The sequence below is a fragment of the Aquarana catesbeiana genome, linkage group LG07, assembly GCF_042186555.1.
Source record: "Aquarana catesbeiana isolate 2022-GZ linkage group LG07, ASM4218655v1, whole genome shotgun sequence".
NCBI lineage: Eukaryota > Metazoa > Chordata > Amphibia > Anura > Ranidae > Aquarana > Aquarana catesbeiana.
In genome coordinates this window covers 94,189,500-94,214,448 of record NC_133330.1, presented here as the reverse complement: position 1 = coordinate 94,214,448, position 24,949 = coordinate 94,189,500, and the positions used below count along the sequence as shown (strand labels likewise).

Genomic DNA, 24,949 nt, shown 5'->3' with positions numbered 1-24,949 from the left:
ACTCATTAAAATTAGAATAGAGGTTTAACCTTAAACTACGTAGAGGGTTCTCTACTGTAAGAGTGGCAAGGATGTGGAATTCCCTTCCACAGGCGGTGGTCTCAGCGGGGAGCATCGATAGTTTCAAGAAACTATTATGCCCTGTACACACGGTCGGACTTTGATCGGACATTCCAACAACAAAATCCTAGGATTTTTTCTGACGGATGTTGGCTCAAACTTGTCTTGCATACACACGGTCACACAAAGTTGTCGGAAAATCCAATCGTTCTAAACGCGGTGACGTAAAACACGTACGTCAGGACTATAAACGGGGCAGTGGCCAATAGCTTTCATCTCTTTATTTATTCTGAGCATGCGTGGCACTTTGTCCGTCGGATTTGTGTACACACGATCGGAATTTCCGACAACGGATTTTGTTGTCGGAAAATTTTATATCCTGCTCTCAAACTTTGTGCGTCGGAAAATCCGATGGAAAATGTGTGATGGAGCCCACACACGGTCGGAATTTCCGACAACAAGGTCCTATCACACATTTTCCGTCGGAAAATCCGACCGTGTGTACGGGGCATTAGACAAGCACCTGAACTACCACAGCTTACAGGGATATACAAGGTAATACTGACATATAATCATACACATAGGTTGGACTTGATGGAGTTGTGTCTTTTTTTTACCTCACCTACTATGTAACTATGTAACATTGGCAAACCTCATCTTTAGGCAAACGTTTCCCATAGTAGTGGGAACTAACATTGTAAGAGTATCTATTTGACTCAGTACACTTAGATCTCCTAATCAACCTATCTGGCTCTACACACAGCCAATCCCTGGCTTCTACACTGCTTTGCCTTCCGGATGGTCTGCTGTGAGCACAACATCGCTTAAAATACCTCTATGAACTCTATTCTCAGGGCTCCTTCAAGACATTTTTGGTATTGTAACAGGAACTGGGTGTCCCAGAAAACTGTGACTTTAGATATTTACAGATTTAGCCCACTGCAGAAGCTCAGTTTGGGCTTCAAGAAGTGCACCTTTCTAACTCTAAATTAATGAAGGTCTGCTTTAAGCCTGCCATACGTGGATCTAAATTGGACCAGTTTAGCAGGGACTGGATGAATTTCAAGCCATGTATTGGCAGACTGATTATACCATCCTAAATGACTTGGGCACAAGCAGCCTGTTGGATTCTTCTACATATGATTACTGCCAGTAACTATAGTCGCTAGCAGTATTCATTGTATTCTGTCGGCCCTGGAGGGCTCCCTACCCTATGGCAGAATACAATAGCCCTGCAGGAGGCATTCCCCCATCAACAATGAATGTGTTCCTTCCACCATCGAGTAATCTATGGCTTGCCTTACACAGTTCATGCACACCTCATCTCTCCCTTTATCTTCTTCTTTTGGATAGGCAATGTCCTCCTGTCCTCAAAGCAAAAACATGATGGCAATCTAATATTCCAGATTTCTCTGTAGAAAACTGGCAAAAGTTTTTTTTTTTACTCATATTCTCATATGGTGATCTATGCCAGAGATAAACGCATTCAATTACGATACTTGCATAGGGCATAGGACATATCACACCCCACAATGGCTAATTTGAATGCGAAAGAGGGACACACTTGCCTGCCACAAATATTTGAAGGAATCCGGGGATTTTCTTTATATGGTCTGGAATTGTGATAGAGTCAGTCCATTCTGGTCTCAAATTATCGCCTTTATTTCCACTACCTTTGAATTCCACAATATGTGCAATCTCAAATGGTGTTTGGTATTTTCAAAGACTAAAGCTGGCTACACATTGTACAATTAATTTTGTAAAATTCCTTTACATTTACCTTCATCTATATAGTGCAAGGGCCTGCCTGATTGCATACAAATTTAGGTTTGGCCTCATTATATACGGTTTTGGTATATCTAAAGGAAAATTGCACAAGAAAATTGTATAACGTGTAGCCAGCTTTAGATATTCTAGCAAAGCAAAAGCACTTCTTACAGATCCTTCTGTACTATGCTGTGAAAAGGGTGGCACTCCAATGGATACATACAGAACCTCTTCACATTAATACGAGGAAAAGATTGATTAACCAAAACACCCTTGTATAAACTGACCTACTAGGTTAGAGGTCTGGGATATTCTATGGCCAGGACACCAGTGACTCTTTTCCCTCACTGATTACTAGCCTTTGCCCTTGAAATACCCCTACATCCTACTGCAACACATTTTATGAGTAATGAAGAAACCACACGACACACGCAAGCTTGATCCTTTACAATAGCCCTCAAAATTTCCACGCTCCTGTTCACATTAGACGAGTGGAAATAAGCTGAGGGTGGGTGTTCCAGCTCGGCTCAGGCAGGGGGCGGGTCCGCTCAGCTTGGGTGGGGAGGTGGCTGGCTCGGGCAGGTTCTTTTGGCTCGGATGGGGGGGTGGACCTGTTCGGCTCAGATGGAGAGGTGGGTTGGCTCGACACAGGCTCGGGTGGAGGGGCGAGTCTGCTTAGCTCAGGTGGGAAGGGGGGTCAGTTTTGGCTCAGACGGGGGGTTGGGTCTGCTTGGCTAGAATGGTGAAGCGGGCTAGCTTGGCTCAGATGGGGGAGCAGGTAGGGTCGGATCAGCTTGGGCTTAGAAGGGGGGGTAGGCCGCTGGCCCGGTGCACATAATGGTGCCTTGCAAGGAGGGGGGGAGGAAAAGAGGCTCCTGCCAGCTCCACAGCAGAAGCTCCTTCTTATCCATGCAGGCTGCTGGTGGAGGTGGGTAAGTTATAGCTGCGCTTTTCCCAGCAGCCCTACTCTTTCAGAGAATATGTAGGTACGTAGGGCACCTCTCAACCCTGAAGCTTGTATGTAGCGCACCTCTCAACCCTGCACTCTGTATGTAGTGCACCTCTCAACCCTGCACTTGGTACATAGCGCACCTCTCAACCCTGCACTCTGTACATAGCGCATCTCTCAACCCTGCACTTTGTATGTAGTGCACCCCTCAAACGTGCACTCTGTATGTGGCGCACCTCTCAACCCTGCATTCTGTATGCAGTGCACCCCTCAACCCTGCACTCGGTACATAGCGCACCTCTCAACCCTGCAGTCGGTACATAGTGCACCTCTCAATACTGCTTTTGGTATGTAGTGCACCTCTTAACCCTGCACTTGGTACATAGTGCACCTCTCAACCCTGCACTCTGTACATAGTGCACCTCTCAACCCTGCACTCTGTATGTAGCGCACCCCTCAAACCTGCACTCTGTATGTGGCGCACCTCTCAACCCTGCACTCTGTATGTAGTGCACCCCTCAACCCTGCACTCGGTACATAGCGCACCTCTCAACCCTGCAGTCAGTACACAGTGCACCTCTCAACGCTGCTTTTGGTACATAGTGCACCTCTTAACCCTGCACTCGGTACGTAGCGCACCTCTCAACCCTGCAGTCTGTACACAGTGCACCTCTCAATCCTGCACTCTATACGTAGCATATATTTACTTAACAAGAAAGTAATAATGTGTACAGTACCTATAGTAGCCACTCATGTTTTATCTTTATTTTGTTTATCACAGTCAGATCAATGAAATACGCTTCTGCATAAAACATTTCATGAGATAATTTACGAGGGTGTGTTTAGGGGTGGAATTAGGGGCGGGACAGGGAAGGGATTGGGTGGGCAAATGGTGGTGAGTAACTCTAAAGACTAGTACACACTAATGCCGCGTACACACGGTCGGACTTTTCGTCTACAAAAGTCCGACAGCCTGTCCGACAGACTTCCGGCGGACTTTCGGCGGACTTGCAGCAGACTTTCTAACGAACGGACTTGCCTACACACGACCACACAAAAGTCCGACGGATTCGTACGTGATGACGTACACCGGACTAAAATAAGGAAGTTCATAGCCAGTAGCCAATAGCTGCCCTAGCATGGGTTTTTGTCCGTCGGACTAGCACACAGACGAGCGGATTTCGGGGTCCGTCGTAGTTACGACGTAAAGATTTGAAGCATGTTTCAAATCTAAAGTCCGTCGGATTTGAGGCTGAAAAAGTCTGCTGAAAGTCCGGAGAAGCCCACACACGATCGGATTACCAGCCAGCTTTAGTCCGTCGGCGTCCGTTGGACTTTTGTAGACGAAAAGTCCGACCGTGTGTACGCGGCATAAGAGTTTTTTTTGCGAGCAACCCAGCGGGTTGCATGCAAAAAAACCTGACAGCTCCAGTCCGAGCCGCTGTACTATACAAACAATCTGACATTAGTACAACAATCTCCCCCGCTGAGCTGTTGTGTTCTGACAGGGGGATGCCTCGGGGTCCCCTCAGGAAGCCGGCTGCTGGTTTTCCAGCATGTCTGTCCGACAAATTCGGCCAAGTGTCCTGCTTCTGTCGGACAGACCGACATACAAACGGGCCGAATGTCAGCCGTATTTTTTTTGAACCGCCAAATGTCTCCCAACATTTGGCCAATGTGTACCCAATTTTAAGGCCTGGCTAATAACTCAGGACTTGAAATTTTAAGCCCTGCTTTTGTGTGTAGTTTTCTTTTTGCTTCTGTTGTAACCTTTTGCTTGTAATGCCGCGTACACACAATCGGACTTTATGCCATACTTGGTCCGGCGTACCGGATTTCGTCGGACAATTTGATCGAGTGTGTGCTCCAGTGGACTTTGTTTTATCAAAAGTTTGACAGACTTAGATTTGAAACATGTTTCAAATCCATCTGACGGACTCGAGTCCAGTCGAAAAGTCCGCTCGTCTGTATGCTAGTCTGGCGGACAAAAACCGATGCTAGGGCAGCTATTGGCTACTGGCTATGAACTTCTTTGTTTTAGTCCGGTCGTACGTCATCACGTACGAATCCGTCGGACTTTGGTTGATCGTGTGTAGGCAAGTCCGTTCATTCGGAAAGTCCGTCGTAAAGTCCGTCGAAAAGTCAGCCGGGCAAAGTATGCCGTAAAGTCCGCTCGTGTGTATGCGGCATTAGTGTTATATACATCTAATGTTACATGTTACACCTGTATTTAGGGTGTAACATATTAGTGTGCACCTCTCCCTGCTCTTCCCATTCCAATCCGCCGTACCCACTATAACAATTATAAAACAGCGTGGCTGTGTGGAGCTCCGCCCGCACAGCTGTGTCATTCGCTCAGAGAGATTGGCAGATGGCTTGTGGTTCTCAATGAACTGTGAGGGTGCTGATGAGTGCCCTTGTAATTTATTACTGTTTCTTTAGTAACTGTCTCCCCTTACAGGTACCGGCTGAGTTGTCTGTAGGAGCCTAGCATTGCACCTGCAAATTGCTGATTGCAGTTACAATGCTCTGCAGGCTCCTAAGAAAAAATAAATAAATAAATGCACTTTTTTTACCTGCAAAAACATGTGCATTTATTATTTTTTAAGTGCACTTGTCCTTTAAGATTCATGAAAACTGTGGTAATTTGATAGGTCTTCTGTAACAGTCTGTGATTTCCAGTGTCAGTACCAGGGTTGTACCTACAGGGGTTGCAGAGGTCACAATTTTCGACCCAGCCTTATGCTCCAGGGGGCCCTTGTGGCTGCATATAGAGGAACCGATCTCTCCATTTTCCTCCTGCAGCTGCTGAGTGCCTGCTTCTCCTCTTCCCGCAGGCATTCAGTGGCAGGAGGAAAATGGAGAGATTGGTTCCTCTGTATGCAGCCTCCCTCACTGCTCTTCCTATCCAGCTTCTTTCTGCTCCCTGCCTGTGTGCTCTCCTGCCTCCCTGTACCTTTTCCCTGCCCCCCCCTGCTCTCTCCTCCCCCCCTCTTGTCCTCCGCAGCTCTGCCAGCTTCCCCCCTCCTCTCTCCCTCTGGCCACTGCAAGGGATGCTGTCAGGATGGAGAGTGGAGAAGGGGCCGGTAGATGGGTCATTTACCTTGTCTGAATAAAGTCAGTGATCTGTACCTATAACTGACTCTGTCCATTCATATATGAAACATAGTAAACTGTGTTTATAGTAAACCTCCATTCATTATATGCAGCTGAGGCTGCAGAGATGGAGATGGAGGGCTGTGTCTTTAATCTCCTATCTCTGTCTCAAAGGTAAAACATCAGAGGTCTGTTTAGACCCCTTGTATTTTACCAAAGCCGCCCAATAGGGTTCCAAAAAAAAATAGTAAAAAAAAATAAAAATGAATAAAATTGGTAAAAAATAATTAAAAAAGAAAATAACAAAAATAAACTACTAACTAACATACCACGGTCGCAAAGGTCGCACTTGCGACTGGGCCCTGGTGTTCCGGGAAGGGGGAAGTGCCCCGGCTGGGGGTCAGGGGGGCCTTCATGGTTTCTTGCACCAGGTCCCTGAAGATTCTAGTTTCCCAACTGGTCATTACCAAATAAACACCTTGTTCTGTATATTCTATAACAATTCCTGAGTTTTGGGAATTCTCATTTGGTTCTGACTCCCTGCCCATATCATTATGCCTGTTTAGGATAATATTTTCAAGGGGATCATCTCAAAGTCAAAAAAGTAGGTGATAATCCAGTTTTGTAAATACTATAATGGGATTAGAGCATGAAGCAGTCATCTGAGACTTTGTGATGATTAACTATTTGATGTACAATGAAAATCAGAGGGATACTCAATGGAATAAGGGATAGACTAAAAATTTCCTTGGCAATCCCCCATTGGTGTGCCAAATGTACTACAATCTATGTACAGTAACTCCACAACCTTTTTTTGTTGTGCAAATATTTTCTTTTTGTAGCTGTTGTCTAACTGGTATCTAATCTCAATGGGGGTTCAGACCTACCTCCTCTGTAGAAGGGAAGGGAAAAATCTCTGTGATTTGTCTGGCTGCACAGAACATAAACTACAAAACCGATTAAACTGCTTCAAAGAGACATTCCTGTAAAAAAAAAAACCCTTATTTAAAAAAATAATTATTTTATGTTTAACTGGTCCTGTGTTCTGTCTGTTGCTACCCTATGTCTTTCCCCTGAAATCTGAAGCTAACCATACATCTCATAATCTGACTGTATAATCTCCTTCAGATCGGGGTATGATCATACGTCTGTGGGCACAGTGCAACCTGCGTAAACTTCCTTTGGCTAACCCGGGGGTGGGGTAGGAGTAAAAAAATCAGTTATCTAAAAAGGATTTTTTTTCAGACCATTCTTAAGCTATAAACGTGGCAACTTTATAGATCGATTGAAGGTTTAATTTAATTTTATGTCAAAATAACCTAGCAGTTAAAAAAATAGAGTGGTTTAAATCTACTCTCAGGAAATGAGATTTAAATTATCCCAACAAATGCAGCAGAAAAATCTGATTGTTTTCCATGCAATTGCCATCGTTTTTCCAGTTCAATTTAATTTTAATTCGATCTTTCAATAAACTGTAACGAAACTGTAATTTATTGCCCAGTTTTGATTTTACAACTGTTCAAAGTCTGGTGCTTGGTTGAATTCATGGCAGGTAGATTGCTTTGTTTCTCAAGTACTTAGATTGTATTTGTGATTCCGAATAGTTTAAAAGTGGTTGAAGTTGACTGAAAATTGCCATGTATATGGCCAGCTATATTGTTTCCCCTAGATCAGTACATGCAGGGCTACATTTACCATGAGGCACAGTAGGCCTCAGTAACCTAAGAAGTCATAGTTGTCAAGTGCCTGGATCTTGTGGGACAGTCCTGGGATTTTGGACACTGTCGCACAGTGACCTCATAGTGTGGGTTATCCAGCGGAGTCCAGACAGTGGACACCCTGCTTTATGTTGCTGAAAGTTTACATAGTTACTGTATAACTGCTCATCCTGCCTATCAGGTCTGTGCATACCTCCTGCAAACCTGATAGGCAGCCCAAGGGCCAACTAACATTATCTATCTATTTATTACAGAGGCTTTTAAATGTTCAGGTTAAGCTCTGGCTACAAAAGTGTTTTAGAAAATTAAATGGCAGTATCTGCAGCTGTGAACCACTCTACATTCACAGTCATTTTGTGGGCTGATTCAATATTCATGAGAATTTGGTCCATCCATTTACTGGTTGCTCATGACATCAATAAGGCACAAAGCCTACAAATTGATTAATAACAACTGACATCACTGAGGCATGACATGCATAGTAAGGCCTAAACAAGCTTAGGCTTTGAGCAGCAATGTAACATAAATAGTTTCATACTTAATCATTTTTGTTCTGTTTTTTTTTCCTTTATTTGCTGGTTGTTCTGCAAGGCTGATTATTGATCCAGGAAGAAAAAAAAGCACAGATAATGCAAGATCAGCATGCAGGATGAACAGTCACTTGTAAGGCTGACTTCATACATAATATCTAGGGTTTGCAAACCTCAAAACTGAGCATTAAGCCTTGAGAAGTGGTCAGGCATTTTTTCAGGCAAGATTTTCAATAAGTAGAAAAAGCATTTATAGTGATGGTATCCCATTAATAATGACACAAGTTAATTGAATACAATCATACAAACAGCCCACATGAGAACGTATTTAGGAGTTTGTGATGCAAACATTGACTAAACATGCTATATCAACGTTCAATGCTGTAGTTTGACCGGAACTGTGGTACTAGATACTAACAGGGGCTTTGGAGTTTTAATCCCATACTCGCTATTTTAATCCTGAAATATAAACTTATTTTTCAAAGCTAACATTCCCCACCTCAATATTTCCTGTACCTAAAACCATGGATCCTCATAAACCCTACTTCTGAATGCTGCAACTCCTATAGCCTGCCCCACACAGCACAGTATGTTTCCTCTCCCTTAGTGGAGAATTCCTCTTCTCCAGACCTCCACCACCTCTAGTTTACATTTAGTTACAGGAGGGCAGGAGTGACCAGTACTCCTTCAATTACCACCAGAAGCTTGCCCCTGAGATACATCAAAACAGCCTTTCTGAACTTTTTACCATAGAAAAATCCATAAAATATTTTTCAGGTCTCAAGGAACCTCTGTAGCAATTATTATATCTACAGCTAAGTGATCAATAAGTTGTAGATATAAAAATAAAAAAAAAATAAAGGACATGCCATACCTGGCATAGTTGACTAAGACAGAAAACATCTCTAGACAGTGCATACTGTGGTGTTCTTACATTGCTGGTCAATAAAGTGCCACCTTTCATTGGTGGTCAGTGGGAGAAAGCCCCCATATTTTAGTCGTCAGTTGTAAAAGAGACCCCTTGGTGGTCAGGTGGGAAATGGCCACCTAATATTGATAATTGGTGGAAAAAATGCCCTTACATTGAAAATCTGTATAGTGCCTCTGATGGTAAGCTAAACGAAAGCTACAGTAAAGACAGGTAAAAAGAACATTGGTGCAAATATACTTAATTAGAGATGACAGGACAGGCTCAGGAAGGTCTGCTAAATGACGTTGGACCTGGAACTAAGCAGGCACCATTGAGCAGGAGATCAATCTGCCACTGCTCAAGAAGCCCCTAGCAATTTTGGAAGGAACTCTAATGCCGCATACACACGAGCGGACTTTTCAGCATCAAAGGTCCGATGGTCTTTCCGACTGACTTTCGACGGAGTTACGACGACTTTCGAGCAACCAGACTTGCCCACACACGAACGGACTAAAGTCTGGTCGAAAGTCCGTTGGTTTGAAAGTGATGCGGCATGAAGGGACTAGAATAAGGAAGTTCATAGCCAGTAGCCAATCGCTCCCCTTGCATCCTTTTTAGTCCGTCGGACTAGCATACAGACGAACTGATTTTTCGACCGGACTCGAGTCCGTCGGAAAGTTTTGAAACATGTTCTAAATCTAAAGTCCGTCTGATTTTCGACAGAAAAAGTCCGCTGAAGGTCCGATGAAGCCCACACACGGTCGGACTGTCCAACGGATTTGTTCCGTCGGACCAGTCCAGTGGAAAAGTCCGGTCGCGTGTACACGGCTTAAGATTTCACTGATTTCTGGTTAAGAAAGACTGCACCTAAGCAATATATTTGCATAATTCCTCAAGGTGATGGAGAGAATGTTTGAATATGGCTTGGTAGGCTTTCTGGGCTTCCCTTAGCAGAGGAACAGATGCAATTACTAATATGCTAGACCTGCTCCTTCGCCACTGTCTATGACACACAGTTTTGGGTACTTTTCTCTGTACTAATCCTCTGAAAGACATTTTTGTTTTTATTCTATGTTGAGAGATTGTGCTACATGGTCTGCGTTTTACATTGGATCATGCCATTATAGACCTATTTTATTGACAGAATTAGAGGGTCTGGGTTGACAATAATAATTTTGGCAGTGCTCAGTTTGCAACATAAATCCCAGGTAGATCGATCTTGAACGTCTAGTGCCTATTTTGGATTTCCTGCCTAATAGTCAACTGCTTCACAGGGATATCAGTGCTACCATGTGGTGTATGTTGAGCACACAAAACATGCCCGTAAGGATTATACAGTATATCTAATTTAGCTGGCAAAAGATGACTCGAGTAAAGAACAACATTCAGTGAGGAGCGGATTCAACCATGTATGAGCAGGCTGATTGTACCCAAGTCTACACAACAGCCCTGTGGGAGGGATTTCCCCATTAACACTGACTGTGTTTATGGGGAACTGAGCGACTTTCTTTCCTGCAACCCCTGGGTGCAGGAAAGAAACTCGCATCATCTATGTCAAGCTTAAAGTTGTACACTGACTGCAACTGTCAGCATATGCAGTTCCTCTATAGCTGATTCTACTGTCCAGTGTCCCTGCTGCCAAACATTCTTACAGAGTTACCTCATCAGTAAATTTATAATAGCTTTATTTTTATTGTACAATTGAAACATAACCCTTATCAGTGGAATTTAAAGACCCACTTTAAAGAACCAAAGTGGTTCTAAAGGCAGGACATTTTTTACCTTAAAGCATTCCCTGCATTAAGGTAAAAATGTCCCAGTATTTGTATCGCCCTCCCACCTACATAAGTATTTACCTATCCTTTTTTAATCCAGCGCTGTGCCTGAGTGCAGCAGCGCTTCTCTCTCTCTCCTCAGGAGACTCAGTGAGAACAGCAGGAGCCATGGGCGTCTGCAGAACTTTATTCGTGGGGGGGGGCTCTTCGGCAGCGGCGATTCTCCTCCTAACTGGCACTGCTGTTACCTGTGCTTCTTCAGGATTTCCTCCTGTGATGCGATAGGCCCAGGCACTGGCAACGTATTCTCAGCCACTGACTGACTGCACGCACCTGTGGGAGGAGCTGGCGCCGCGCCGGCCGGATCTGCATAGCGACGTACATACACAGGCAGGCGGCCAATCAGGGAACAGCCAAGATGTCAAGCAGAGGCCAGAGCGGCAGAGCCAATCCGATGATTGGGCTGGGGGTGAGTGAGGGAGGGACGGATGTCTGTATTATCTGTGATAAGTCGGAAAAGAGAGCAGCCCAGGCCAGCATACTCAGAAAAAAAAGTCCATGGTGGCCGCGATGGCGTCCGCGGCTGCAATTGCAACTCAGGGCAACTGTCTTCAACACCTTCTTAGGATTCCGGCTTCAATCTCTTGAGCGTTACTTAATTTCATTGGCCAGAATAAATAATTTGAATTAATGCTCAAGCACTGATGTTTAACAGCTATTAGAAGCTGTTAGCAGCTTTAGCAGCTGTTAGTAGCTTCAAACATTTTTTCTGCCCAAACTCTGCTGCTCCTAAACGCACTGGCAGTGGGTTTTTCCCCGCCTCTAAAAGCTCCTGCCACTAAAAGCTGCTAAAAGCATATCTGTGCATGGTCACATAGGCTAACATGGAGAGGCAGGCAAAAAAAATGTCAGAAGCAGCTAGAAGCAGCTGTAAAAACATTCAGTGTGCATGAGGCCTAAGAGCTGGTTCACACTGGGACGACTTGTCAGGCGACTTAGCCGCCTGACAAGTCGCATCCTGTTCTGTACAATGGAACCGTTCTAATCAGAGCGACGCAAGTCGCTTCGACTTAGAAAAAGGTTCCTGTACTACTTTGGGGGTGACTTGAGGCGACTTGCATTGACTTCTATATAGAAGTCGTTTTGCAAGTCGCCGCTGCTGTTGTGTTCAAGTCGCCTGAGGCAGTCGCGCTGCAAGTCGTGTGAACCGACTCTTATTGTTTAAACCTTTTTCCAAGAGAATAAACAACTGTTGCTGCAGCTGCAGTCTAAAATTAGGCTTCATGCACACTGGATGTTATAAAAATGCCAGTAGCATTAGCTGTAGAAGCCTATAGATGTAGAATGAGTTTTTCAGCGTTTTTGCAGTAATGTTTTTCAGCGTTTTTTAGCGTTTTTTAGCTTTTTTTTTTTTTTTTTTTTTTTTTTTTTTAGCAAAACTATACTCTCACAAAAGCTTATGGTTCAAAAGCAATAATAAATGCTGAATAGCCACGTTTTCAGCATTTTTAGAGTTTTTCCAGCTTTTATCAGAGTTAGAGCGCTTTTAACTCCTCTTAAAACCCACTAGTTCTTTTCAGCCAGAAAACGCCCCAGGCAAAAAGTGCTGATAACAGCCAATATATGCATGGATACATAGGATAACATGCTGGGGAGTTTACTGGCTGCAGAAAAAAACACCTGAAGCCAAAAACAGCAGCTGTAAAAAACGTCCAGTGTGCATGAGACCTTATAGTTCTGCCTAAATATAGAGATCCTTTTGCCAGACCATTCATTTTAACACAAATCTTCCCCTTATATTATATGTGCATTAAACGTATGTTATTTACTTGTAAAAGCCTCCCCTGTGTAGTCATTCCAAAGCCGTGAGGCTGCTGCTGGTGCCACCATCTTGGATTTAATGTCAGCACCCCCAGTAGTCTCAGAACTGTCACTCAAGTGACATTTTATATTATTCCCCTTTGTTCTTGCCCCAACAGCTACATAATAATTTATGGAAATGAAAAACACTGCAAGTAAGCATTTAAAATACTTGATTTTCCTGCGCTTTTACCTGCAGGGTCTTTTTAAATAAAGTGAAAAATTTATGGATCTGTTGGCAGGAGCTAGTACTAAAACTATGTTACAGAGAGGACACATTAAAACAAATGTTCCTGTTAATGCTGTAGACAGAATGCAGCATACCGTGTTTCTCCGAAAAAAAGCCCTACCCCGAAAATAAGACCTATCTTGTTTATCAGGGAGGGCTGCAATATAAGCCCTACCCCAAAAATAAGCCCTAGCAAAGTTAATGCAAAAAGCTGTAATCCGTTTTGGAAAGGGATCCCAGGTGCAGTGTGTCTCCCACTGCAACAGCACCATGTAAAATACCCCATTTATAACCGCCAGAGATCTTCTCCTCTCCTTCTCCACCCGGCTGACGGCCCCTCCCTCTTTAGTGCTTGGAGCGGGCTGACGTCAGCAGGGATCGCGGCTCTTCCTTCTCTGATCCTCCCGGCTGACGTCTGCAGCCCCTCCATCTGCAGTTCTCAGAGTGGGCTGACGTCAGCGGAGAAGAGCTGAAGAAGATCATGTGAGCCCCAAGCAGAGCTGTAAAAAAAGGTATTTTTTTTCATAAAACTGCCACAAATGGAGACACACAGCACCCTACAACCAGCACAATCCCCCTATAAAACAGACCACAGAATTGTATAAGGTTTTTTAACTAAGATAGTATTTTGACATTTTAATTCCCAAAAATACGACTCCTAACCTGACAGGGGGGAGAAGACATGGAACTTTTTAGGACATCCCCTGAAAATAAGCCCTAGTGTATTTTTTGTATCCAAAATTAATATAAGACTCAGGCTTATTTTCGGGGAAACATGGCAGATGTCTTTTTTCCTTTTTGCCTATAATGGACTTCAAACTAACTTTCTCTGCCTTTGACAGAATGGTATATTAGCCTGTCGCAGTAGTACTCAGGAAATGGCATTCTGCACCGAAAAATAACAGTTCTGAGGTGTTACTAATACCTGCTCATTTCCCTCTTGAGTTTTAGGCACATTACTAATGAAATCTGTATAACATATAACATGCATTTTGATGGAAACCGTATCAGGGATGCAGCAAGCACAACTTTTTTTTTTACTGTATCTGTATCACATCACCAATGAGCAGATGGGAATTGGCACTAAAGCGGTATTAAACCCAAAAGCAAACATTTCTTATATTGCAGTTTACCAGTTCTTTGATGTGATGGCTGCATTGGTTTTCTTTTTTATGCCTTCGTTCCTATATTTTCACCTTGTGATCCTACTAGTAAGTCTGTTGTTTTTAACAAAACAAGCTGTCCTGAAGATGTAGCTGTTAGAGGGTTAGGACAAACAATTTACCACTGACAGGGCTGCTTACAATGGTCAGCTTTTATTTATGTAAAACCTTTATCCTAAAAAGGAACAAACCTGTTGCTGTAACTGCTTAAAAAGTATTAGCTGGAATGTGGCTTTAATTTGTTATTTTATTTAAATTTGCTAGTGCATTTTAAAAACCTCCCCTGCCCCCAGACTGACAACACTGCTGTCAAAAGGTGTCACTGTGCTCATTAATCCAGAGTGGGGGCACCTCTAATACAGGAGATGTGTTACTGGCCAGATCACCAGGTGGAAACAGAGGAAAAAGGCCTAAAAAAATAAAACGAATACAGCCACCACATCTAATGATTGGTAACATATTACATTTTTGGTTTGGGGTTTAATACCGATTAAGGCCCCTTGCACACGAGTGTCATAATTTACTGATGTTTACTCAGGGACCTGTGATGCCCATGAGCAAGGGGCCTAAAACTGAGTGTAAAGACCTAGAGTAAAATTCTTCTTGATTGCCAGTGTTGTAATATACTCACTTATAACTCACTCGCTTAAACATTAAACGAGTAAATACGCAAGTAAATTACTGCACTCAAATGTAAAAATTTCTATTTTTGTTTCACTGCTCTGTACTCAACACTGTATTACTGATCTTTACACAGCTGTGTCCCATAGACAACAATGCATCTCATTTTAGATCAGTAAAAAACATTTTTTACTCCTGTGTGCAACAGACCTTAGGCATCCCAACCTAATACTTTACTCACCCCCTACCTGTGTGCAATACAAGTTTAGTAAAGTATGTAAGAGGCACTGAGGTTCCATAAGGTGCCTGTTCTTACTGTTCCAGTGCTCCTACCGTGCCATGCAATCCACCACTGTATACCCTAAGGCAGGGTAGGCAACCTGGGGCCCTCCAGCTGTTGTAGAACTACAAATTCCATCATGCCTCTGGCAGTATTTGTAACTGCCAGCCTTGTAATGCCTCATGTGAAATGTAGTTCCACAACAGCTGGAGGGCCCCAGGTTGCCTACCCCTGCCCTAAGGAAAAAAGGTACTTTCACATAGTTGGCAACATTTGCAAATAATTAGGAGGTAGATCTTGAAAGGCTTAAGAACACCTGAAGGCATGGTCAAAAAGTGGGCATTGTTTCAAATTCGAAGGCTTATGGTGTTGCACTTGCACCCCTATGCTTTGTTATGTTTCAGGGCCTTGGGGGGGTACACTAAAGAGAAAAAGATTTTATTTTATGTAGACGTTTGATTTTTTTAAAAATATCATAACTCTGGAATCATAGTTACATAGTTAGTCAGGTTGAAAAAAGATGGAAATCCATCTAGTTCAGCCAATAAAATGTAATATTTGAAGTTTACATAGGTTTAAGTAGAAAATAATGCTTTAAAAAAAATCAGCTCTAAATCTAATCAGCACTGAGGCCTAGTGGTTAGCACTTCTGCCTTTCAGTGCTGGGGTCCTTGGTTCTAATTCTGTTCAGAAAACTATCTGCATAGAGTTTGCACATTTTTCCTGCGGTTGCAGAGGTTTACTCTGGGTACTCTGTTTTCCTCCTGCTAGTAGGTAATTGGCTCCTTGTAGAAACTAACCATGAGTGTGCATGTATTGTATGTATATATGTTTGTGAGAAAGATACCTAATATTGTAAGTTCCTTGAGGACAGGACTGATGTGAATAAATAGTATTTAAAGTTTTGTGTAAATTGTCTGCATTATATAAACGCCTGTAATAAATAAAATTGCCCATCAGGCCATTTTTTGCCACATAAGATTACGATCTAATGTCTGTGGGGCAGCCTCTGACACTCTCTCACAGCTGTCCTTCGTTTGAAAACCTTGTGTGATGTCTATTGCTTTCCCCAGGATACAAAGGTACCAGAAAGTTTGTATACCACATTGTTCCTGATCCACTGTCTAAATAGGAACACTCATGTAATCTTTTTTTAGAGCTGCAGGGGTGAGCCAAGAGACATCCATAAGACAATCAGATTGTACTTGAATGTCCAACTGTTCTTTAAAAGCATTCAGTGAGGTGCCTATGCAGTAAACATTTCACCTTTGCCAAAATCAGAATGTTACCTCAATTTACCTTGACTTAACTTTTATGCAATCCCTAACAGTATAAGCAAATCCAGCTTTACAGAGGGTATGTCCTGAATCCTCTACTGTGTAAATTCCTCCCTCTGTGCTTTTTGCATCTCCAATCACATTCAGACTTGCAAGGAAGGTTTGAATCTTATTGCTTTTTGTGACTTGTTAGTAATGGCATCAAGGAGGGTGTTCCGGCATCACCAGCAGAAGTGTTCCAGGATCACCAGATAAGAGGTAAAAGAAAGCAGGACTCAAAATTCTGCCGCTTTAGCAGGGACTGGCTAAATTTCGATCAGTGTGTAGCCACCCATACTCAACAGAAGTCGATCATTAGAAAACTTTTTGTTGATCAGTGGCTGCAGCTAATCAGTGAGTCTAGCTGTTAGAATGTCCTGGTGGGGGGATTTCTCCATTTGCCTCGCTTGCATGGATGGAGCAATTTGTTGGTTTTTTTTTTTCATTCAGCTTGCTGGCTGAACAAAAATATATGACCCATAGATGACCAGCTTCAGATTTAGTTTTGACGGCAGTATAATTTTAAATATTATGTTGTTTATTGCCTACTAACAAAGATTATTTTTTTAAATACCTACGGGATGATAATTATCTAAAGCAGCCTATCTTTTCAACATAGGGGGGCCCATTAAATAAGTCTCAAGTTATCCCTGCTAAAAATGACTATATCAACACCTCACTGATTATTAGCATGATGGTCAGTGGGAAGAGTGTTCCTTACATTTGTGGTCAGTGGGAAGAAATCTCCCCAAAAGTCATTGGTGTCACTGTTTTTTTATCTGAGAGGTAGAAATTGCTCATTGCTCAAGCAACTCATAGCATCCTCTGTAGGAACTTTAGGGTTCCATGGAACACTGATTGAGAAAGACTGGTCTAAAAACTCAAACACACCATTCATTCTGTTCAATCTACAATATATGTACATTAATAAATGAAATCCTACTAAGTAGCTATAAGAACAACTCAGTGGGGGAGATTTACTAAAACTGGAGCACTCAGAATCTGGTGCAGCTGTTCATGGCAGCCAATCAGCTTCTAACTTCAGCTGGTTCAGTGAAGCTTTGACAATAAAACCTGGAAGCTGATTGGTTTCTACACAGAGCTGCACTCCCCAGTTTTAGTAAATAACCCCCAATGTGTTGTTCATGGATTTTCTCTACAGGATGGAGTCTTGTTGTTGTCTAAAGAAGCAAGGACCCGTTTTCTAAAGGAAAGAGTCCTGTACAAAGACAGGCTTTCCATTTTTTATGGAAACCTCTTTATGTATCATAGATTGTTTGGAATAAATAAGAATAAAAAAAATCACTGCATTCAGTGAAAGATATAACCACTATGACATCTGAGAGCAAAGGTTTTCCCTCTCTGTTCTTACCAAAACTGGAACACATATAGACTCATTTAACACACTGGCTGTTTTCTAGCATATACAAAACTCAAAAACAATAAGGATGTGATCACTGATCTCTTTATGCATTCAGTATATAAAGCCTGATGTCTAGAGGTGACCTTAACATATTTAATGTTCACCTTTAGTCTTCAGAGTCCCGCTGCCTCCACTATGCAATTTTTCAGTTATTATAAAAATGAAATCAAGATATTAATTTACTCATCATATCCCTTCCTTGATTGCTTCTGCAATTGATTATCTGCACCGCAATTAATCTAAAGCCCTGCCAGCAGACTCCTTTATACAACAGCTACCAGCATAAAACAAATACCTACACTGGCATCTTCTATCTCAGAGAATAAGATGCAAAGCTCTGTCTTTGACCTTCAAAGCCCTCAGTGAAGCTCACCCCCTTACATCTCAGCCTTCATCTGTAAATTATTATAACAGTGTTCCCTCTGCTTCGCCTATGATTTGAGCCCTCTTATAACCACTTCTTACTAGGTCTGTAACATCTATAGCCCTGCTGCTGCAGATATTGAATTATTCAACTGAAAAGCCATATTGCTGAGTTGCCTGTTAGCCATATCATGTGGTGTTATGACATTCACTTTCCAATAGCCCAATAGTGTTTATGTATGTGATCTAAGCATCGCTTGCGACTGTCGCATATTGTATGTATGTGACAGCTGCTGAGCCCAGGGTTGATTTAGATTTTCCAGCATGTTGGAAAATCTCTTGAGGTCAACCTACGATTATTTCCTTTCCAATGGGAGGAGATCTTTTTTACCCACGGCTTGCGATACAGCATGAATCAGGAGCATTATTCATTTTCATTCGACGAGAGCTTAGAGGATGGGCATATGAAATAATTACCTATAGGATCTGCCTGTCTATGGGTGGTCTTAGAAGCGTTGACAGTGTTATGACTTTGTAAATATATATATATATATATATATATGATAAAGGCTTTATTGGAGCATTTCAATTTACTGGTGTTTACATATCTGCAATTGATGGCGGTGGCTCACTTGACTAACCATCAGTATACAGATATAAAAGCGCCAGCTAAGTAGAAATGCTTATAGCCAAATAGCCTGGGTGCAGTGACCTTAATATAATATGAAGGTCTAGTGCCAGTGATGCTTTATGATGTACAGGCCTGTTCATGGTTCTCTGTGCAGAAAGGGAGATCTAAAAAAACAAAAGTGGGACTTCTGCTCCATCTCTTTTTCCCTGCTCTCTTCTGCATTGGTCCTCCCACTCTCTAAAGGTCTTCTCTTTTCCCTCTTTTTTTTTTTTCCTCCCCCTGTCTCACACCCACCCTTTTTGCCTCCCCCCCCCACTCCTCCTCCCTCTCTTTCCTTCACCCTCCTCTTTCCTTGTGCTCTCTCTCTTTCTCTCTACACACACCCTGTGCAGTCTTTGAAAATTAGACAATCTTCTCTTAACCAGGCAGTTAAACTGAACGTTGCGCATGGCTCCTCTCATCTCCACTAACTCCTCTCCTAAAATGTAGACACCTGCAATGCTGAAAAAAATCCACATTCTCATTCCACCAAAGACTATCATTCAAAAACTGTAACCTGACCAGACTACCCCACTGTTCCATCTGTCTCCTCGGGTCCATCACCATTCCAAAAAAAAAAAAGAAGTGTAACCATTTCACTGCCAGGCAACGGCTGCCCAAGCCGCTAGCCATGGAAAAGGTCTAATGGAACAGCTGGCTGCTTAAACAAAAATTCATACGAGCATCTTATAAATGTTTAATTGTAACCACTAGCCACTTTGGGGACACCTAATAAATACGAGCATCAATTGAAAAGGTTTCCTGGAAGGAGGGAGGTGGGAATGAGGTGTTGTGGATGGTGGAAACTGTGGAGTGAGGGAAGAAGAAGAAGAAGAGGAGGAGGAGGAGGGGGGCCCTCAGATCTATCAGGGTGAATTCATAGCTATTGATTTTCTCCTGCCTGGGGAGGGACAGCATATTCTATTCAGTACAATGTTCCTCTGCAGATTATGTTAAGAGGCTGGCTTGGCTGAGGAGAGGCTCAGCGGATGCGCTATGCGTGTTTAATGCGTCAAACTGTTCTCATCGCTCAATGGAGACACTTAGCAATTCAGAGCATGTCCCATCACAGCCCAGCTCCAGAGAAGGAAGGGCCAAAATGTCCCACAGGCTGACAGCCTGCGCTGGAGACTGTGTGTCTGTCTTGATAGCTGGTGGAGGTGATATTATACTAGGAAGACATGTGTGTGTGTCTGTGTGTGTGTGTGTCTGTGTGTGTGTGTGTGTGTGTGTGTGTGTGTGTGTGTATATATATATATATATATATATATATATATATATATATCACATTTACCTTGCCTTTAAATCCCAATATGTAGTGTAAGTCTCGTATGTCTGTACCTGTACTGTAGTGACCTTTTAGATTTGTCTAGGCTTACAGACATTTATCAGTGGTTTGGTACTTGTAGTAGGTGTAATGTTCGATCTATGTGGGTATGTGAGTTTGTGAGTTTGTGACTTTTGTTTTTTTATTCTCATTAATTATAGAAAAAAAAGCAACTGTTTAGCATCATTTTCATTTTTTTGTGGCCAAAAGAAGAACATTTGACACATACACCTTATTGTGTATATGTGCATTTTTTTTTTTTACATTTTGTGACATGAAATATAAGAAGCTGTATCCAGCTCACTTTGGCATTTATATGTCTAAGTGTACACCCGGTGTAGACCGAGTTGGGTTCATGGCTGTCTGGCCATATCTGAATGTGTGCAATGTAAGAAAAAGTATATGTGTAGGAGGTGTAAAGGGTATGTTGTTTGCAAATCATTTGTGAACATATGTGTCTAAATTTTGTGTCTGCAGCTCTGCAAGGTCTGGACCCTACATATGGTGTGTGGTGCTGTGTGTATGTGCTTGGCATACGCTGTATAGTGTGTGTTTTTTAGTATATGTGCGTGGACATGTGTGCTGGCAATCTGTTCCAATCTCAGCCAAGGTTAGCAATAAACATACACAGGAGTAGCGGTTCACACAACATTTTGTACATTTAGCAAAGACAGAATATGCAGGGTCTATTCTATGGCGTTTTTCCTCTGCTTATGGAAAATGAAAAATTTTGTACCATCTTTTGGAATAATTTTAAAGTGGTGCTGTATATTCAGTTCCCATACATATCATATTGCATCCAGTGTTTTGTGTATGTATGCGTTTACTGTGTTGTAAGGCTGGATTGCTGACCTGCAGTGATTGAAAAGGGGAGTGGTGGGGGAGGGGCTGGGTGGTCTGTGTACCACTATACTAATCATACTGTTACCTCACTCTGCCTGGCACACAGTCCTCATCTCCCTTCAAGTGGGCTGTGTTTAACCCTTCCGCTTACATGGCAATGCACTGCAGGGCTTTCTGGCTGGACACATGCTTAAAGGAAGGAAGGAAGGGTGGGTGAGGGGTTTCCAATCTACTATGAAGCAGCTATCAGCAACACGGCAAAGTAATAAAGGGAATAACATAACAGCCATAGGCCTCTTATAACATTATAACACAATGCAGTTGAACATATACTGTAATGACCAGCAATAAAAGAGACATTAAAATGGCAATATATATATATATATATATATATATATATATATATATATATATATATATATATTACATATACAAACACACACTATACACAAATGGACCCACTGGAGCAAACTGGACCATGCTCTATAGGATTTTTTTTGCCTTTCTCTGGGTCAACTGTATATGGAGGTTTTCTATTTATTCTGTTTGTTTATTTGGATATTGGAAGGTTGGACTTATGTCTTTTTTCAAAATAACAATGATTGTGTGTGTGTGTATATATATATATATATATATATATATATATATACATACAAACACACACAGATACCATAGCGCAATCTTTTTGCAAATAGCCAATTAGCTCACAAGGCCCCAACCTACTATTCACAACATATCAGTATATATATATATATATATATATATATATATATATATATATAATCTTTAGAAGCTGAATAAGCTAATGCTAACAGACAACCCCTTTAAGGCTGCAGCGCTATGTAACGTCTACTCTCACACCATTGGCAGACCTACCCTTACCTGCAGATGTAGAGTAAGTAGGGGGCTTTGGGCCTGTACAGCACTTAATCTATTCTCATTGATTTCTTGATCACCAATGCTTGACATCCATTTTACATAGGAGGCTTTAGCCTGCTCAGGTATGGTTGCAGTCTCCCATTTCTAGCACTGCTCCATAGCTGAGAAGGCATGGTTCAGTGCAGCTGAAAAGCCTCCCACACCACCGCACACACCATGTAGTCAGAGTAATGTATTCTACACACCTTTTACTACACTCTGTGCCCCACTGCTTCCATCTTAACAAAATCTATCATTCACATCATCACAATGAACCGCTGGAAGTGGATCAGTCTCTCTCCAATCACCCCTCCCCCTCTCCCCCCCTTCCAGTTTATTAGCTTAGTCTAGCCACCCCTTGTTTAAAAAAATGAAATGATAAGATGGAGGAATATGTAGTTTTCTGATTCTGGGGAGAGGGAGGGGAGCAGGGAAGATAGGAGGAGGGTGAAAAAAATGTAAGAGAAGAAAAAAAAGGCTTTTTAGCCAGTCACCAAAATACCTTCAAGGCAACATGTTCTCCACAATCCAGAATGGGTCATGACTTCTTCATTCTTTTTGCTGGTTTCATTTTCACTTATAGATTTGCTCTTGCAGACCCCTCTGGAGTATAACCAGTAGTCTGTGCCCACAGCAATTGTCATTAAACTGAATGCAGCGAATGCTCCCACAGTGGTCAGGAGCATCTGAACACCTCTATCAAACAGACCCATAATTCTTCATTCTATAGACATCCAACAGTCTTCTGGTGTAGGGGGGTGCAGGAGCTGAATAGGTGGTAGATAGGGGGGGGGGGACCTGGGGGGTCTCAGCTAGCAGTGGATAGTGCCCAAAAAGATGAGGTATCCTAATAGAAAAATAGCAAAAGTAAACCTGGAAGGTTTGTGGATGGAGAGCTCGTTGTCCATCAGATCATGTCCAAATGCAGGTTTGCAGGAAAAAAAGGGGGGGGGGGGGCAAAAAAAAAAAAGAATATGAAAATAGTGCAGACAGACTGACAACACACAGGATAGCAGCTAACAGACAGAGAGGCTCTAATCTCTCTTAATCCCTTTTCCTAAAATTCTGATCTTCAGTTTCCATAAGTGATGGCTAATTGGGAATCTCTTGTCGGCAGGAATAAAACAACAGCCTTCTCATCACCAACCATCAGCAGCATCAGGACCAAGGCAGCAAGGGGAGGCTTTAGGGTTAGGGATGCAGGATCTGCTTTCCTTCTTTTGCTCTGCAGCCTGCGCCATGTAAAAAAGGGGGAAAAAAAAAATCTGAGGTTTTTTTTTTTCTTGTGTTTTTTTTTTTTTTTCTGCTCTTGACAGATCTTTTCTTCTCCCCTCTTCTGGTTGTCTGCTGTTGTGTGTGTGTCTGATGGAGTGTGGGATTCCTCCCCTGCTGTTGATTACAGCACAAGTATCCTGTGGATGCTGGAAGCTTTGGCTGGAGACGGACTGCGGCTTTTGCAATCCATGGTGGTGTCGGTGAGGATCAGCAGTGCGAGGCCCCCTGTGCGCTGTCCAGGCTGGCGGTGTCGGCTGGGCTTCCTCCGCCGCTGCTGCATGGAAGTGATGATGGAGGACGTGGTGCTGAAATGGACAGCTCCGAGTATAGACAGCTCCTGGAACGGACAGCTCCTACAATGGACAGCTCCTAGACACCAGCGCTGCTGCTGCTGCTGCTGGAGAGCACTTTCATGTAGGACCTCCTGTACTGGAAACCTTCATGTCCCTCCTCTCATTGCTGTCCTAAGTCACCACCCCGCTCAGCTTCTAGGAGGGATTGGGGGGTGTCAGATCTTACAGCCCCCCCTTTTTATCTCCCTCCCCCCCCAAGTCAAACTATATCTCAGATGAGAGTCTGCACCCCCAATTTACACCTCTTGTATCAGCAGTGTCTGTGTTTTTATTTATTGTGTCTCCTTTCAACAATGGGTGTCCTTTTCATTGCAATCAGCCTAATGGTGGCCATACATGCTTCAATAAATGATCGTTTTCTTTTCCAATCGATCTCTTCTTATAGGAATAACCAATCTATATCCCACAACCCGTTTGATCGATATGCCACACACGGGGAAGTGGATTTCGATCAATAAATACGAATGTAAATTATTAATCACATCTGAATTTTCACAATTTAATCTTATAATCAAATTGATCGATGGTCGACATACACGCTTTGATTTTATTATCTGGTCAATGGGTGATTCGATCAAAACAATCAACTCTGAAATAGACATAACTTCCAGCGGCGGCCCATCCATAAGGGGCGCAGGGGCACCCCCCCCCAAATCTCTATGCGCCAGCCCCTAATCTCCATGCAGGGCGCCGGACGCATAGAGTTCTACTTTTTTTTCTTTTTTTTTGTGAAGCACATGATTTGAGCCGGAAGCTCTAATTGGCTTCAAAAAGGTTGAGCTTGGGGTGCAGAGCACTGTGTCCTGAGCTCACCCACTTGTAACAATAGCAAATCAACATTGGCTATTGTCTTCCTGCTTTTCCTCCCAGCCAATCAGGACACTATGTGGGCCCTGAGACTGGAGCGGCTGGGAGGAGAAGCGACCGGATTGGCCATGAGGAGAAGCCGGGGAAGCCGCCTGCAACCTGGATGGGGTAAGTGTGGGGCTGGCAGGCTTGCTAGCGGGGCTGGAAAAAAGGCTTGCAAGTGGGAGAGCGAGTGAGCGGGTGGGGGGGTTCGTTTGCACCCCCCCCCTCAAAAAAATGGAGCACCAGCCGCCACTGATAACTTCCCTTCTGATCAATTTAAAGCCAGTTCGCATATGTCCAGTGGCGGGTTCAGTGCAATTTTTAAAAGGAGTCCAAGTGATTTTGTTCACCAGTTCAGGTGCAATTTTTACTTGAAATGGCACCTGAACTGGACTGCAAAATGTACAGGACTCTTTTAAAAAAATGAACTATGGCCATCCCGGACATATGTCAAATGGCTCCATAGAAAGCCGGTTCAGTTCACATGTCATGCGAATCGGATGCAGTTCAAAATGCATCCAATTCGCATTTATGTGAACCGAGCCTTACACTCCATTTAGATTTGATTCAATCAAATTCGATTGGCCAGGGTGGAAAATTATTACTCAATTGTTCATGAATACACCATGCAGCCAATTGTATTCATGAATAAAG

General features: G+C 42.8%; 1 protein-coding gene across 2 annotated transcripts in view; it reads right to left on the bottom strand.

Moving 5' to 3' along the window:
* CACNG2 (calcium voltage-gated channel auxiliary subunit gamma 2) overlaps positions 1–23,612 on the bottom strand; it is a 286,653-nt gene extending 263,041 nt beyond the window's left edge. The window contains exon 1 of one of the 2 annotated variants that reach the window (XM_073592500.1): positions 22,321–23,612. In XM_073592500.1, coding sequence (XP_073448601.1) covers positions 22,321–22,531 — 211 coding nt within the window. In that variant the 5' untranslated portion in view covers positions 22,532–23,612. The remainder of the gene's footprint in view (positions 1–22,320) is intronic. The other variant, XM_073592501.1, reaches the window with a different exon arrangement.
* Between the last annotated feature and the right edge of the window lie 1,337 nt (positions 23,613–24,949).